This window comes from Mesoplodon densirostris, chromosome 1 (assembly GCF_025265405.1).
Source record: "Mesoplodon densirostris isolate mMesDen1 chromosome 1, mMesDen1 primary haplotype, whole genome shotgun sequence".
Classification (NCBI taxonomy): Eukaryota; Metazoa; Chordata; class Mammalia; order Artiodactyla; family Ziphiidae; genus Mesoplodon; species Mesoplodon densirostris.
In genome coordinates, this window is record NC_082661.1 from 168,207,303 (window position 1) to 168,224,060 (window position 16,758).

Genomic DNA, 16,758 nt, shown 5'->3' on the forward strand with positions numbered 1-16,758 from the left:
CAGGTAAGTGTGGCCCTTCCATAGTGACAAACAGGAAACCCATAATGGCATTACTCCACTCCATCAACCTGACCACCCTCTCAGCCCTGGTTTAGTCCAGTGTAGACTCCTTGTGGCCACCCTACGTGGAGGCAATCAGGAAGCCCAATATTAAGCATCAAGGTACTAAAGTCCTGAGTTTCTCTGCTTCACACTGATTTTAGGGGGACCAAATCCAATTTCCACTGGCACTCTGCTCGGTAAGAACTGCCTCACTGACAGTTTGCTGAGCCTAGAAGATGGAATGAGAGGCATACAGTTCCTCTGTCTGCCCAAGATGAACAGGAAGTGAGTTCCACAGGGCCTCGACATGGTTTCTGGAGCCAAGTAAGGTAGTTCATGGGTGCATGGTAATGGCTTGTTGAGAATGCCATTGTGCCATTCCAAGTGGCTTAAATATGCCAGAACCTGGCTGGCCCCCTTCTTGCTTGTTCAGAGCTAGTGAATTTTCCTTTGCCTCTGAACTTTCCAGTGCCAAAAAGTGAGGCAGGGATATTGTAGGTTCACAGAAATGTAGTTTGGGTACTTGAACAGTAGTATTTATTCTATTTCTCAATTATTTTTCCTCAATTTTAACCTTAAACAAACATTAAAATTTAAGCATAATCTAAATGCATTCATCCTTAATATAATGAATCTCATTCCCCTTGTCTTACATTATAATGTAAATAAAAATCATGTTTATACATGGAAAGAATAATTGCAGTGAAGTGTGTTGCATACTAAATATTAGAAACCTTTATTGTAAAGACAAGATGGGAGCAATGTAGAGATCTGTCTTTCTGCCAGACAGTGTGAAAAGATAGGGAAAAAATTTAGGTGTTATTGTGTTCTACCCTCTCTTACTGAGTCTAGTACGGAGTTGGCAATCAATAAATTTTGATGGAACAGACTCAGGAATACATGAACAGATCTTCAAGGTAAACACTCCCTTAATATCCCAGTTAAAAACAAGAGCTAACAAACATTCACATAGAGCTTTCAGAAAGCACTTTCACCTCTAATTACCTCCATTGATTTAAAAACAAAAACAAAAACTGTGTGGTTTATTTATTACCACATAATGGATAAATAAACTGGACTAAGGAATACCCAAAGGGCTTGCCCCAAATTACACCCTTGGTAAGCAGCAGAGGAAGAAGTTAAACCCACGTTGTCTTATTTTAATTGTTACTATGAAAGCCAGAAATGAGTGGGCATCTCAGACCTTCTTTGAGATGTAAAATCTTTACCTGCACAAATTATATAGCCACATACAAAGAAATTCCCTGGGGGACCTCAACGACTTTCTCCTTAGTGTTCTATGACTGAAAATCTGAACCTAAAGTTTCTGATCAATGAATCAATTTCAACAAGAAGAAAGGGGACAAATTGCAGGCTTTTGTGTTCTTTCCTTAGCACCATTAACGTGTATGAAGATACAGAATGTCTGCTATCAGATTCACCAATGGCACAGAAATTTAATGAGGATAAAATCGTCTTTCACATGGACCATCATCAGAGTGTATCAGTGAGTAGAATCTAACAGGTTGAAATGTGATGGTGATAGTGCCAATTCTTAATACCTGGATCTAAACATTATTTGTAAAAATGATGGATAAAGGTGTAAGTATCTTAGAGGATTCAGTCAATTGTTGACGCAAGTGCACAACGTGACATGATGTTGAAAAAATTAATAGTCTTGTTCAGGCTTCAGAGGCAACAGTAGGCCTCCGACTAAACAAAGACCCTGAAAGGAGCTACATACCGAACTGCTGGACTACATGCAGGTCAGCAGAAACGGTGCTAACAAGTCTTGGGAACCAACAGATAAGGGAGTAAGTCACGAAGCTTCCTGGGCCTTGGGAATCTGGCCAAATCCCGGGGATCAGTGAACATTCTGAGACTTATGACTAGAGATCAGAGCATTTATGATAATAGCCAGAGCTGCATATTTGCACGTAAACTGATGATTATCAGCTTGCGGCTTGGCATTAAAAGCAGGACTCCTTCCGGCTGCACTCTGAACTCTCATCCATGGAGTGGACGCACCGCCCGGGACCTTCCAACTGGGACTCCAAATTGCTGTTCAAGGGACGTCACAGCGTTGCTTGCATCTGGATGTAGGTACTTCCCCAATTTGGTGATTGTAAATACATTTATTTCTTACTATTTTGCTTATCTCTGTGCTATAACTAACGTAACAAGCTTTCTTATTTCTTACTTAATTAAGTGTTGAGTGGTTATTTTGCCAACAAATCCTCCGAACTTGAAACTGAAAGTAAGTCTTTCGGCAAAACACATGACTAAGAAGTAATCAAAGGCAATTCAAGCCAAACTTGGAGCAGTCTTCTAATATGCCTGCTTGCTGACTGAAGGAGTTGACTTACACATCATCTCACAAGCCAGGTATGGATCACATGCTGGCAACAACTGAAATCTAAAATGCTGCCCTAACATGAAGATGCACTTTAAACAATTAGAACTCTCCAAAAATGTGATTGTGTTTTGGATCAGAGAGGATTTCAAGTCTCACCACCATTACATGCTCTGGAATCTTAGGCAAACACAGCAGCCTTACCTTAATTCTCTCATTAATTAAAACCATCAGGTAGCAATACTGATCTAGAGGGACTGCTCTGAGGACTCAGTGAAGTAATGCCTCTTCACTATTCCAGTACAGGCACACTACTAGTCCTCCCTCCCTTCCTAGAGTTGCTCTGGGTGTCCTAGCACTGGTCTTTGATTAGGAGGTGATACTACTCTCCAGAAGTTTGAGAGTTACATTTCTAGGTATGATTCTTGATTAGAAGATACTCAGAGTTCTGTATCCCTTCAGAGTCAATGACTCTGTCACACCTTTGATCCATGAGCTTGTCATTCATTGACTGTAAAACACCAGTTTGGATTGGTTGGACTGCCTTTCCTCCAATCCCTCAACAAAGTAATCACAAGTATATTTCCTCTGTAACTATGTGAGTCAAAACATCCTTTTAAAGAGGGAAGATTTCAACAGTTAGCCATTTGGTTTGATTCCCAGTAATTCAGGGGTCAGGCCAAGAAATCAGTGTTTCCCCAGAGGACTCCCAAGACCCAGTTCTTGGTGCATATGGAATTAGAATGAACTGACAAAATTGAAGCAATCTACTTCTCCTTCTGGAGCCATACAATTAGAGATTCCATTTACACATCACCATCCATGACTGTGATTTTTCTTCAGATTCCTTTCCTGGTTTAGTGGTTTATTTAGTCAGAAAGGCCTGTATTCAATCCACTTCTTTTACGTGGGCTATCCCACCTTGGGTTAAATTCTGCTATCTTTAGTGTGTTCATCTGTACACTTCCTGAAGAATAATTGAATATAAGTTTGTAAAGTTGCTATTTAAGTGAGGTGGATAATCAGTATGTTTTGATCCCTTCTACTTTGAAGGTAGCAATCTAACTTGTGATTCCATCTCTTTCTGTCTAGTACATGATTCCATTAGTTTGATTCTCTGACATAACCCAGTTCACAGCTCTGTGAGCCACTGCTATGGCTATCATCAATCCACTGATCGGGGAAAGGCTCTTGAAGAAGTTCCTGTCTACCTGACTCCCTCCTCAAGCTTCACTAAGTCAGGCACTGGGTTCAAGCTGGGTTGAAATTAGTGTCAAGGAGAGACATCATATACACCGGGAATCTAACTAGCAGACAGCACCCACATGCTTGATAAACAAGCAGCAGATGGCTCTTATAAATTAATTCACTCCCCCTCCAGGCTAGGGCCAGATTTGAAGAGGGCCTTTAGCTGTGAAATTCTATTACCAATCCCATTTCCAGTCCGGAGAGATGGTCAGTCCCCCAGGAGTGGGAAATATCTGTTGTCAAGAATTGAGAAAGAGATTGCTCCCTGAGACTCATTGGGCCGAGCACACAGTGACTTAGAGTCACCATTTATCAACATCAGGTGCATATCACATAGGAAAATACAGGTGGCTAGCCAATTGGAGAGAATATTCCAAACCCAGTGATGATTGAACCAAAACAAAACAATAGCCATAACAGTGCCCAACAGAAGAAAGACAGCACGGGCTGCGTTCTCTCTCCACTCACAAAATCTCTAATTTGATTTCACCTCACTCATTCTCACTCCAACGTTCACCCCAGGGGGGAAAAAAAAAGAAACCTAAGTAACAGATATTATTAGTGATTTCAGAAGAAAAGTAATTATGAAACATGATTAATTATAGGCTAAATGCAAGCCCCTTTTCCATATATAAGGCAAAGAGAAATGCAAACTACTTCTTGACTTGCATTATACATTTTGGACAACTTAGCTGTTATGTTGAATGTGTAAATCTCACCTCAGATCTTACCAAATATATTTTACAGTCTATTTGGAATTGCTTCAAAATTACAAAATCCAGACACAGGCTATTTATTTCCTATCTTCTAGTATTCCTACAGAAATCGGTTGCTGAGATTTGTCAGACATGGCATTGTTGCATATATATCACCCAGAAGAAAAGACAAAGGTAAGCGTCTGGGGCAGACCTCAAAGCTGCTTTGGCTTTTAACTTGCTACAGACAGGGTGGAAAAATCACCCAGACCACAGCAGCAAAGAAGCCTAGCCTGGCTGATTCAGAGAGAGAAAAACTAGATGCAACAAGAACCTGGCTTGAGTGAGGAAATGGATTCTTGGAATTTCTGGAGTAAAGCCTGATTGCACTGCTCCTGAAATTAATGAGAATAATGGTTCCTGCGACAATAGCTACAGGTACCCCTTCTCTGTTTACCATGTGTCAGGTACAAGCTCTTGACACATGTAATTTCTTTTTAATCTGCCCAACAACCCTCAGGAAAGCTGGTATTATTTTGTTCAAGTTATAGACGAGAAAACGTAAGCTCAGATGTTAAAACTTTCTCAAATTCCTACAAGTAGTAAGGGGCAAAGATGAGATTTGAAATTCAGTCAGTTTTGATAAGGGCTGCCATACTTGGTTGAACAGCTTATGTCTGTTAGGTGAGTGGTGGCTAAAATTCATTCTACACTCCACTCACCATGCTATGAGCCCTATGAGGGTCTGTGTCCACTGAGAGGAAGGGACACTTTTTACACTGCAAGGATGAGCAACAGCCATGGAGTCCAAAGCCAATTTTTCCATCCCTGCACTGTGAATGAAACTAGAGATCTGAGTTCAGCTAGTTGTGCCTTGACAATACTCTGTCAACACTGACTGAGACTTGTTCAAGAATGCTCGAAGGAGCAGATGCTATATATATGTTACAGGTTTTTGTTACGGTATTGTCCACAATAGTGATTAGAGAATTAAGCACTTTTTTTTCCAAACCTAAGGATGAAGGAACACTTTAGTTGTCCTAAGAAATCTCTGTTTTAAAATCAGACACATTCCCAGTTATTTTAGCAACTGCAATAATAACATAGTGTCTAGATGTCTATACACTTACTTTCTTCTTAATGCTGTATATCTTTTCCATCTACCATTTCCCTAATATCTATTTCCATTGTATCTGTTTTTTAAAGTTATTCTTTTGTGGAACAAAGGTGGAAGCAAGCATAAATAGCCAAATAATGATGAAATCAGTGAATAAAACCCCAAGGAACATAATAACTCAATTTAAAACGATATCATTCATAACACCCTCCCTAAATTCCATTGCTTTTAAGACCTACCCTTGGCAAGGTATCGTATCCTGGTCTGGGATCCTTGATTCCTCGAGTTGCTGATATGCTGGTCCCACGATTCCGCCCAACCTACTTCGGGGCGAGGGGGGTGTCCTTCTGAAGGCATTCCTATGGAGCATACCACTCCTTTGCCCTGGACTGCAGCAAGAAGAGAGAGTCCTGCTGGTGGAAAGAAAACCAACAAACAAATTGATCATAGCAATAACCTCACAGGTGACTGCTGAAACTTTTCAAGCACTGCATTTCCACCCTAGATCCTCAAAGTTCTAGTTCAGGCTCCATCCATGCCTGTAGGATATCTGTTAGGAGGGATTGGAAGTTGCTGAGCTTTATTTATCTTTGGAGAGACTGAGAAGAAAAGAAGTTCCAGTTCCTGTGTTTCTGGCTTTCCAGTCTGGAGCACAATGGACTAAAATAACACCAGCTTTCCAGCCAACGAGGTGCGCTTGAGGCATTCTCCCTTATTATCCAAGCTACAAAAAGTGCCTTTAATAGAAATAAAAATGGCCTTGTTATTAAACACTGCCAAGAACTAAACCCAGGAAGCCTTAAGGGCTTTATGGGGAAAATTTCACTTGTGTTAGTGGTAGAATAAACTAACCTTATTTTAATTGCCCTTCTCTCCTTAATATATATGTTACTTTTGCAGTTCACTGTCTCAAATTTTCACAAATCCTGAGAACCTAACTTATTTTTCTTTTGAGTTTGCTTTAACTTTTTTTAATTGAATGAAAGATTCTTTAAATTCTATAGTGCTTTACAATTTTCAAAAGTTTCACACACATGATTTTATATAATCCCATAATAACCCTTTGAGTTTGCTTTTAATAAACATCTGATCGTATATTTTGCTTGACCCATACACCCAAATAACCATGCCAGATGCCATCAAATGGCAAGGCATAAATGGGACATACCTCAGGTAAGATCCCTACACAGATCACGTTAGACAAAGAACTAGACTCTTTACAGAAATCAATTACTAATTTGACGCATTACTTATTCCATATCCATTCCTCCCTCCATCCCACTGAATTTACCCTACTGCCATGTGAACTGTGAGAACTTTGTTCCTGTGCAGACATTCCATGAGATGCCAATAAGGGAACTTAGAATTTTTTGTGTTCCTACTCATTTAGCTCTGAAAATAGCAATAAAACCACACACAGAAACAGCAAAAACATTTTCAAAATTTCAGTAAAGTTCTAAAGGAACCAGTCCCCCAAATGAATTTTACCCATATTAATACATTATTTGGAGTTCTGTAAGTTTTCCCTCCACTAACATTACTGTTATTTCCACTTAATAAATACAAAACTTCTTAAATATCATTTAAGGTCAGAATTTGAGAACCTGACAAATGAGTGCTAGTAGCCACCTTCCTGGTTTGGGCAAGGTGAAATGATCACACTTTATAACTTCAGATTCATCAAGCCCAACATTAACTTCCTGAGTTTGTGCAAACATCAGATCATACCTGGCAACGTTATTACAACTTCATCATAATATTTCTGGGTTGAGTGTATTGAGTCCTAACATGCCTAACAACAAGGGACCTCTAGTTAGGTCACTAAGCCAACGAGTTTAAGGAGCTCAATAATAACTAATTTGTTTTCCTCCCTTCCAGCTTCTGCCTATACCATCCAGTGGCAATTGTGGAGTCCACAGCGTAGTCAGGCCTGGATGCTAGAATTAGCTGCATCAGGTCTGTATGATACTGGGGAAAGTACTTGTATCAGTCAGAGTCCTGGGGGGAAATAGATGGCACTCTATATTGGGTCATTTGGGAAGATTTTGCTATTTACAAAAGTGTGTTCACTGTTTGAGAAAAAGAAAAAAATACAGGATACTACTGTACCTAAGGGCTGGTAACAATGGGAAGCTGTTACCATCCCTGTAACTGAAAAGACAAGGGGAAGGAGTAGTTACCTGACTGAAGAGAGAAAGGGCTTGTAAGAAGAGGACCTCTTGGCTAGTGCCAGAAACAGGGCTGTAGCTGAGGCAACCAGGCAGGGAGGGAGGGGGCAGAAGTGCTAGGACCTCACTGGCCTCTGTCCTTCCATAGCTTGCCTGTGCATCGGAAGAAACCAACAGAAGCCCAAAGGCAAGTGAGCCTGCTGCCCTCTTAGTGCACAAGGCAAGGCAGAAAAAGGTAAAGCCTAGAGATGGGTGGAAGAGATGCAAATAAAGGTATTAGCACTTGTTTAGGTATTTTCATAGTATTGCTTTGGGGATTAAAAAAGTATGTAAAGTGCTTAGCAGGGAGTCTGGCACTTAATAGCTGCTCAACAAAGTAAATTCCCTTGATTCCTCTGCCCAAACTGACAAAGGCTCATACTAATCACTGAAAACCCTGGACTTATTTCACCTTAAAAAACCTACACGTGCTGTCTATAAATGAGTTATATTGCCAAAATATAATGTAATAAGTATAACATGACATAATAGATTTCTTCTTTAAAAAGAAAGAGGGTTTTTTTTGACTAAACATGAGAAATAATGGCTTGAATTAACAGCTTTGTTTCATAAATGAGTTATCCAAATGAGTCATATTTGCAGTGCACAAAAGAAATGAATTATTCATAAAAGTCTACCAGTATGAGCTAGTAACCCATCTTAAAAAACAGTTCTATACCTACTGATCAATCAACTATTCAAGCTTTCTAACCCAATGGCATTCAGGAAGTTACACAGCAGTTTGCAGGATGTATAAATCAGTGACTAGGTTATCAATCACGAAAACGTTTAAGTCTACAGCATGTTTTACAAAACAAAAGCTATGATATATTGAACTATAATTTACAAAGTTCTAAAAGCACTTTATAAATCAACCTTGCCTATCTACTATCAGGACGCAATGTATGCCAACAAATACTGCAATGTCATTGAACCAAATAAAAAAGAAGGTCTCTTAGAGACTTCCTTATTTGATCTGTGAGTGATTCCTAGAAACCATAGTAGAACCCAAGTTTAGGAGGAGGTATATCAACAGACAAAAGTAGGGGTAGGTATTTACAGGTCAAATACATTAGAAGCTATAATTGCTTATCATATCAACTTTAAAACATGTACGACATTATAGTACTTAATATTATACTTAATTACCTTACTTGACTGAATGGGATACCACTTTAATGTGTATTACAATCAGCAGAGGAAAATGCTCTTTTGGAAAAAAAAAAGTCTTCTAAAAGGCCAATAATTTTGTACTTAATTCCATAATTGGAGAACGTCCACTAGGTCCAGTTAACTGAAGTAATCTTTTTGCAGGGAAACATTTGTAAATGCCCCAATTGATATAAACCAAAAATTGTAGTTAATAACTAAAGCAATTATCCAGTAGCCAAACATATTTCATCCTGTGTTGAAACCTTTAACTTAGCAAACCCTTGGTACCTCAGTCTCTACCCATGTAGATTAAGAATAAAAATTACCATCAAGTACTAATGATTAGTATCAAGAGTGACATGAAAACCTCATAGTAAATGTGGCCAGCATCAAGAAAATCTTTTTTAGGGACTCCCTGAAAGGTGAGGGAGAAGTTAGTTTCCTTGAATAATGCATACTTCTCTCATGGTGGTTTTCAAAATATTGCCTACATATATGAAAACCAAGGGTCAACAACATTTATCTTCCATTGCTGGGAACAATTGTTATTTTTTACCTATTCCATTAAAAAAATTTTAATCTCCATAATTAAGAATTTTTTAAATACTGTACCTCTTACTAAGAAAAGGAAGCTTAAATCTTTGGACAGCTTCCACAAAGACGACATATCAATATTTTTGGATGCACATAAACATAATGTCTGTTCTAACAAGTATCAAATGTTGGCACTTTAGAACAAAACTTTCAATTTTTGGAGTTCCAGATTCCTTATGCATAAACACAGCATGTGACTAGAAGATGCTGAAGAATTTGTTCAGCCTCAGAATGCTGTAAAACTTCTATAAGATAACTTTATTTTTGGCTTTCTCCCCCAAAGAGCCAATTTTTACAGTCAGCTTCTTTAAAAAAAAAAAGTCCCACTCCATTGATAATGGAAGATCTAATCAACCAAAGGAGAAGATTTGCCAGGCTTCTTCCCCCTGGAAAGTTTTGGGTGAGAACCATGTTGGAAGACCTGGAGCATGTCCTATCAGCTGCCTAGGGAAGAATTAGTCATTAAATTTGCAGAAAATCATGTTTTTAATAGTTTTTCAGATTGCAATAGTTTCATTCACTGGTCTGTGTCTGCAGACTTGATGGGTGTTGTTAATAGTTCCTTTAGGCTTCCTCTAGGGGCATTGCTGCCTGCTGGTATCTTTGCTTTGCCTGCTAGGAGTTGCTTGAGCATCCACTGCATGGGGAACTACAGGAGAAGCAAGAACGATCGTATCTCCTGAACAATGTTGTCATTCCTCAGCATGTGTTGTCCAGTGTTATACATTGTGTCAACGCACCCATTCCCACCATGATTAGCTAACTGTACCTGTGGTGTTTGACAGATTGGCTTCCTCTGTTGGGAGAAGGGACCTCTGGGAATGACTGGGGGCCAGCAAAACTTGACTCCATCATTTTCTCCAATGCAGTCACGGGATGCCTTTCCGCCTTTGAATACTGTGGGAAATCACATGCACAGGGTTGAGCTGGAGGAGAAGTTATGAAAGCAGGGCCTCTGACACTACAGCTGGGTATCAAAAAGTTACTGGAACTTACCAGTAACTTTTCCACTGGGCACCTGATCAGGAGAATGACAAAAACATCATTTTCATCCCATTTCTCACACACTGAATATGCTCTCCCCTCTTGCCCCCCAAACTCTTTGTGATTAGATAAGGTCCATTCAACAGGGTTCTTCACGTTAGAATCCTAAGTCTATCTTTTTGTTTCAGTCTTTACCCATGGCACACTATGCCTGAGAGCCAAAATCACACATATTTTTTTTTATTGGAGTATAGTTGATATACAATATTATATAAGTTAATACAAGGAATTTTTAATTCAATGCACATTTTACAAAAAAAATTAATTAGTAGATGGACTACTAACAATAGGGATTCAATAAATGCTAATTGAGTGAACTTCACAAGTCTCAGATTTATGGAAGGCTTTGATTTATAGTATCTGCCCACTACTCTCCACTGTTTCTCTCTTTCAGCCTGATACCAGGTAATTACCATGTCTAATAAGAGAAGTGTGTGAACAGTTTACTCTTTATAGTTATTAACCCTTGGTTTCACCTTTGAATATGAGATATCACAAGGCACAGGGGACTAAAGAAAACCCTATAGCTATGGCATATCGAGACAAACTTTGCTCCCAGAGAAATATCACATGGCATCTCAATCAGGCAGCAGTTGTCAAGTTTAACACTCCCTGGACACTTGGCACTTGAACAAGCAACAAGGATTATCAAGTTTCTTTTCTAGAAACCCCAATGAAAACTATGCTGAGAAATAACATTTTTTGAAGACTAATAACCAAATTAGATTTTGAAATCCAGATATTCACATGTAATATATGAAAAAGAATTTCACAGAAAAACAAAGATATGCAGAATACATACAAAAAAGTATATAACTGAACTCATTGTAGAGATTAAAATCAGAAAAGAGAACGTTAAATTTCAGGAGTACTTAGTAAAGGCAAAGATTCAAGGAAAATAGAGTTGGTACTAATTTGTTGGGGGTACACATTGGCAATGTGTTGCAAAATATTAAATATAGGTACTCTTTGATGCAGAGTACTGGTACTCTTTGATGCAGAATACTACTTCTAGGGATTTCCATCATTAATTGTAAAAGTTGGAAATGATATAATCATCAAAGTATGTCAGTGGTACTATTTTTAATAACAAAACAGAAAACAAACACAAAAGAGAAGCAACTGGAAACAACAGAAATGGCCACAATGAATATTATACAGCCATTGAATAAAATCAAAGTATGAAAAGTATGCATAATATGAATCCACATGTGCAAATAAGGAAAATGCAGTAAACAGATGTATATATAAGTGTATGTATGTGTGTATATACAAACATATTTAGCTTTGTGTGTGTGTGTATATATATGTGTAGATTTTGTATGTACATATACATATATGTGCATGTGTTTGCATGTGTGTGTGTGTGCACACAACCACACGGGATGTAGATGGGAAACAAAAGTAAACTATTAACTAGGTGTTATCCTTGGGAAAAAGTATATTGGTGGGTATGGGCTATGGAGACTAGGAAAATTGTCAAGGTTATATAACTTTAAGTTCAAAATCTCTAACTAAATTGTTTTCTTTTTAAGTACTTCCAAAACAAACCACATAGTGTTAGTAATGACCACATCTTGAATCAGAATATGAATTCTACAAAATGGACTTAACAGAAGCTATTTAGGCTTCTTGCAAAATGGAGTGAGTTGACATGGAACAAAAAGAAGACATGGAGATAATTTGGAAAAGGTGGTTGTTTTCAACAGCCCCAAGTTACAAAGATCCAGAAAATGATGGAAATACCTTCACATGTACTTCTTTGTTGACTGATTAAGTTGTTTATCATAAATCATCCATGGAAAAAGTGAATTGAATCAACATGTTATTGAAATGTAAACAACATCCTGAATTTCTGTTTCTAGACTTCCAGGTTCTATAAAAGATCTACTAGAATTTTTTTTTTCTCCCAACTTTTGATAAATTGCTTGAGAAGACAAACTCAGATGGTTGGAAGCGTCAGCTATAGACACAGGTGAGATTATCTAGAAACATCTGTGGCAAATTGGAGGGAGTAACTTCTGTGCTACTTCTGCAGAGGGCTATCAGTGGGCGACATCGGCTAGTGTTTCTAGCACACCCACATTTTCTAGAGAAATTGCCAAATCATTAAAAGTCAGCAGCCCATTCCTTTTTCAAAAACAATGTATGTCAAAAAGCCTAGTTCAGGGCTTCCCTGGTGGCGCAGTGGCTGAGAGTCCGCCTGCTGATGCAGGGGACACAGGCTCGTGCCCCGGTCTGGGAGGATCTCACATGCCGCGGAGCGGCTGGGCCCGTGAGCCATGGCCGCTGAGCCTGCGCATCCGGAGCCTGTGCTCTGCAACGGGAGAGGCCACAGCAGTGAGAGGCCCGCATACCACACACACACACACACAAAAAAAGCCTAGTTCAGCTTTGGGGCCGTTAGTTCAGAGCCTCTGCTTTGAATGAGACTTTTGATCATGAGAGCTAGAGGGCCTTGTTCAAAATCTGGGATAAAAGTCTTGAATAGAATCAACCTCTTGTTCTGCTTATTCATGGCATTCATAATAGATATAATGTTCTAAATCTTTTCTTTCAAATGCTTAGATTATTGTTACACTATGCAGTTGCTTTCACTGGTATTATTGTGGTCCATTAACACAACTTTGTCTCCAAAATTTATTATTTTGGATGTTTCTCTCATAGCCTTTTTGAGAATCGTTTTCATTTCAGTGGCTACATTTAATCTGAGATGCAGGTTTAAATTGCTGGTATCCCAATCCAAGGTTAGTTGAGACAAGTGGGAACACAAAAAAACCTAGTAATTTGGCAATCCTTCAAACTAATATCCCATACATATTGGTTCAAATGAATTTAGACATAGATTCCAGTTTTCAGATCTGATAAAGAGCTTAGAAATCGTCGTTCCTGTCCTTAAAATAAGAAAAAAGCTGAACAAACAAAATCAGTGGCTATTCTTACATCCATCAGATAATTGAGGTTGCAGGGCAAACCACCCCTCTAAAACCTGGAAAGACAAGTGAATACAGAGAATCAGCCAAGATCAGCTTGAGACAGCCTGGGACCTGGGAGCCTTTGCTGCAGTGCCTGCACCTGGACAAACGCCTCCTCCAGCAACAGAATACAAAGAATTTATTCGGGACTAACAATAACCTCGTGCATGCTCAGTGGGGGCAAACTATGAACAAGATACAAAACACCAAAAACCCAGCTGTCACTTCTGAGATGTCCAGAGCAAAAGCAAGGTACTGCGCATGCGCCCTGCTCACAGCATCACCGAGGGGGTGGGCAGACCACCTAAGCCGACCCCTGGGCCTGCCCCTACCTTCACACCATACAAGGAACCAGCTCGCCCCAGCTCAGGGAGTGAGCAAGGGAAACTGTTACTTGTTCTCACTCCCTCCTGCTGCAGCAGTGAGTCCCAGTAAAGCCTTGCCTGAATTTCTCGTCTGGCTTCTTATCAATTTCTATTGATTAAGGAGCCCAAGGACCCTGGTCAGTAACATACTTTGTTGTGACTCTGCCGGGACAGTCTCCCATTCCCGGGAGGGGATCTGGGCACCTCCGGGACCCCCGACCACCGAATGCAGCTTCCCAGTGGGTGACAGGCGGCCACCTGAACCTCTTGTTTCAGCGTCACCACGTTTGGTAAGTCTGCTTTCCTGGCCCCTGAGGGCCTCAGCACCCTCATTCAGGCGACGCCTTCCCCCTCCCCTTTGTCCTTTTTCCCTCACCACTTTCCCTTTCCCTCTCCTGAAATCTCTCTACTTCTTTCTCTGTCCTCTCCCACTTCTCTGTCTTATCCTCCCAAGAGAGTGGACGTCGGGCAGCTACAGCATCACTGTTCTCAGCTTGTGAGACCTGCTCCCTCTGGCCGGCAATGGCTCACCTTGACAGGTCACAAGCAGAGGTGGGAGAGGCTCGCCTCACACCAAGCAGACCTTGGTCCAGTGGGCCTTCCCTGATGGGAGATACATGAGAGTGACAGAGGTTCAATCCTCCTATCATGTAGTGGCTGGACGTCCGATCCTCCCAATATTCTCACCTTTCTTTTCCTCTGCCAAGAGAAGTCTCATTGGGAACAGGCTGAAGTGGCAGATTTCTATATTACTGGTGTATGTGTGGGTGAGAGTCCCATCTGTGGGTTGGCGACCCGCAGACGATGTACAACTAGCTGGTTTCGGGGCTGGATCACCCTGGTGGGCAGTGGACAGGGTGCTCCCTCCTTCACTCTCCCTTTCTGGAAGTGCACAGGCTAGTGCCTGAATAGACACCCTCGGGGAGCAGGCTGAAAAGGCAATCTCCTCCTGTCTCTTTTTTTTTCAGTCTTTTCTGTCCCTCCTCTCCTGTCCTCTCCCTTGGTCCTCGTTACCTACACTCCCATCCCCTTCATCCTGGAGACTCCTTGTCTGTGTCACTAACTCTGGGGAGGGAATTCTGTGATCCCCTTTGTCATTACAGTAGACCTCGACTCCATCCAGTCCCCAGGATCTCTAGTTGTTAGCTTCCAGATTTATATGTAAACATGGGAATCCTGAGAGATTCTCCTCTGGGTTGCATTCTTAACAATTGGAGACAGTAAGGAAATAAGCTGATTTCTTTTGCAACACAGCCTGGTTCCCATATACCTTGGGTGACCAGGAGAAGTGGCCACAGAATGGATCCCTTAAATTTAACACCATTTTACAACTGGACCTATTTTGTAAGCAGTCTTAAAAATGGGGAGAGGTCCCATATGTGTAGGCCCATACGTGTAGACTCCAGACTGAGGGATTCCTGTTGTTTATATGTAGCCTCTCTTCCTATGTTGCCCCCAAAAGATTCAGAGCCAGACGTTCTCACAGACCCCTTCTTTCAACTGCCGACTAGCCATCGGTGTACTGAGCCTCCTTCTCGGGCCCCCCTTTCTTCTTCCCCTTCACCATCTTCTTCAAATCCCAGACCCCCACCTTTCCCTGTCAAGTCAGAAACTCAAAAATTGGAGCCCCTCATGTTTCCTCCAATGGGGCTCTGATCAGGTTCAAAGTTAGCCACCACTTTTGCCCCACAAGGCCTTTACCCCCTCTGGGAAGTAGCTAATGGGAATGGAGTGATTACTAGAGTGCATGTCCCCTTCTCGATGGGGGACTTAGGAATCTGTAAGGAGAGGTTTGGCAGGTTCTCACAGAACCCTGACAATCTGAGCCTGACAAATTCATCAGGCTGGGGTTAACATTCTCTCTTACCTGGCAGGACATCATGGCTATTCTGGCCCAGTTGCACTCCGGATGCAAAGGAGCATATACCGAGAAAGGCCAGGGAACACACAGATGGCCTACTGGTCACCTATCCACACCACCAAATTTATCAGGCCGAGTGGGACGCAATCCCAGACCATGACCCACACTGGGACAATGAAGATCGTGTAGGCCAGGCTAGGATGAGACATTATATTACTCACCTATCAGAAGGAATGAAAGGTATAAGGTGAAGCCTGTAAATGACAAGATCCCAGAGGTTACACAGGAAAAAAGATGAAAACCTGGCAGTCTTCCTGAGCCAGGTGACAGAGTCATTCAGGAAGGACACCAATATAGACCCTGAGTCTGCAGAAAGGAGGACACTGTTGGCCATGCATTTTATCACCCAGGCCACTCCTGATATCAGGAGAAAGTAACAAAAGCTTGAGGCTGGGCTGCAAACCCCATGGTCAACCTTGGTAGAGGAGGCCTTCAAGATCTATAGCAATGGAGACTAAACAGAAGAGGCCAATAAGGAATAGAGGCTGATAAAGAAAAGGCAGCTTTTGGCCCCTCTGATCCACCCACCACCTCGAGGGGACCCTAGAAGGCCGTGAAGGCTGGACAGACCACCAAGAAGCCGCCTGGGCACAAACCAGTGTGCCTTTTGTTGGAAGGAGGGGCACTGGAAAGAAGAATGTCCTGAGCGCCTTCCTTTGGGACGCCAGAGGGGCAGCCCCAACCCCAGGTCCTTGTGAATCTCTTGGATGAGAGATTCCCACACACTGACTGATGGGGCGAGTGCCTGCCTGGCTCCAGATCCTATTCGTTCCATCATCATCACTCCAGTGGAGCCTCAGGTCACCCTTGACGTGGCGGGTAGGAGAACTGAATTTCTTGTAGACACTGGAGCCACTTCCTCTGTTGTGACGAGGCCGGCCGGCCCCCTCCCCAACCGTGACTGTACTGTGACAGGAGTTGATGGACAGCCAAAGGTAAGGCGATTTACATCTCCCCTTGCCTGCAGAGTCGGGTCCGTTATCATTACTCACTCTTTTTTGTATACGCCACAATGCCCTGACCCCCTGCTTGAAGAGATTTGTTA

General features: G+C 41.3%; 1 protein-coding gene across 4 annotated transcripts in view; it reads right to left on the reverse strand.

The window, feature by feature from the left end:
* Positions 1-16,758, reverse strand: part of NRG3 (neuregulin 3) — a 1,101,798-nt gene that overhangs the window by 851 nt on the left and 1,084,189 nt on the right. For 3 of the 4 annotated variants that reach the window (XM_060091635.1, XM_060091619.1, XM_060091615.1), the window contains exons 7-8: positions 10,178-10,305; positions 5,695-5,865 (exon numbers count right to left, since the gene is read on the reverse strand). In XM_060091635.1, coding sequence (XP_059947618.1) covers positions 5,695-5,865; positions 10,178-10,305 — 299 coding nt within the window. Of the gene's footprint in view, positions 1-5,694; positions 5,869-10,177; positions 10,306-16,758 lie in introns of all 4 variants that reach the window. The other variant, XM_060091627.1, reaches the window with a different exon arrangement.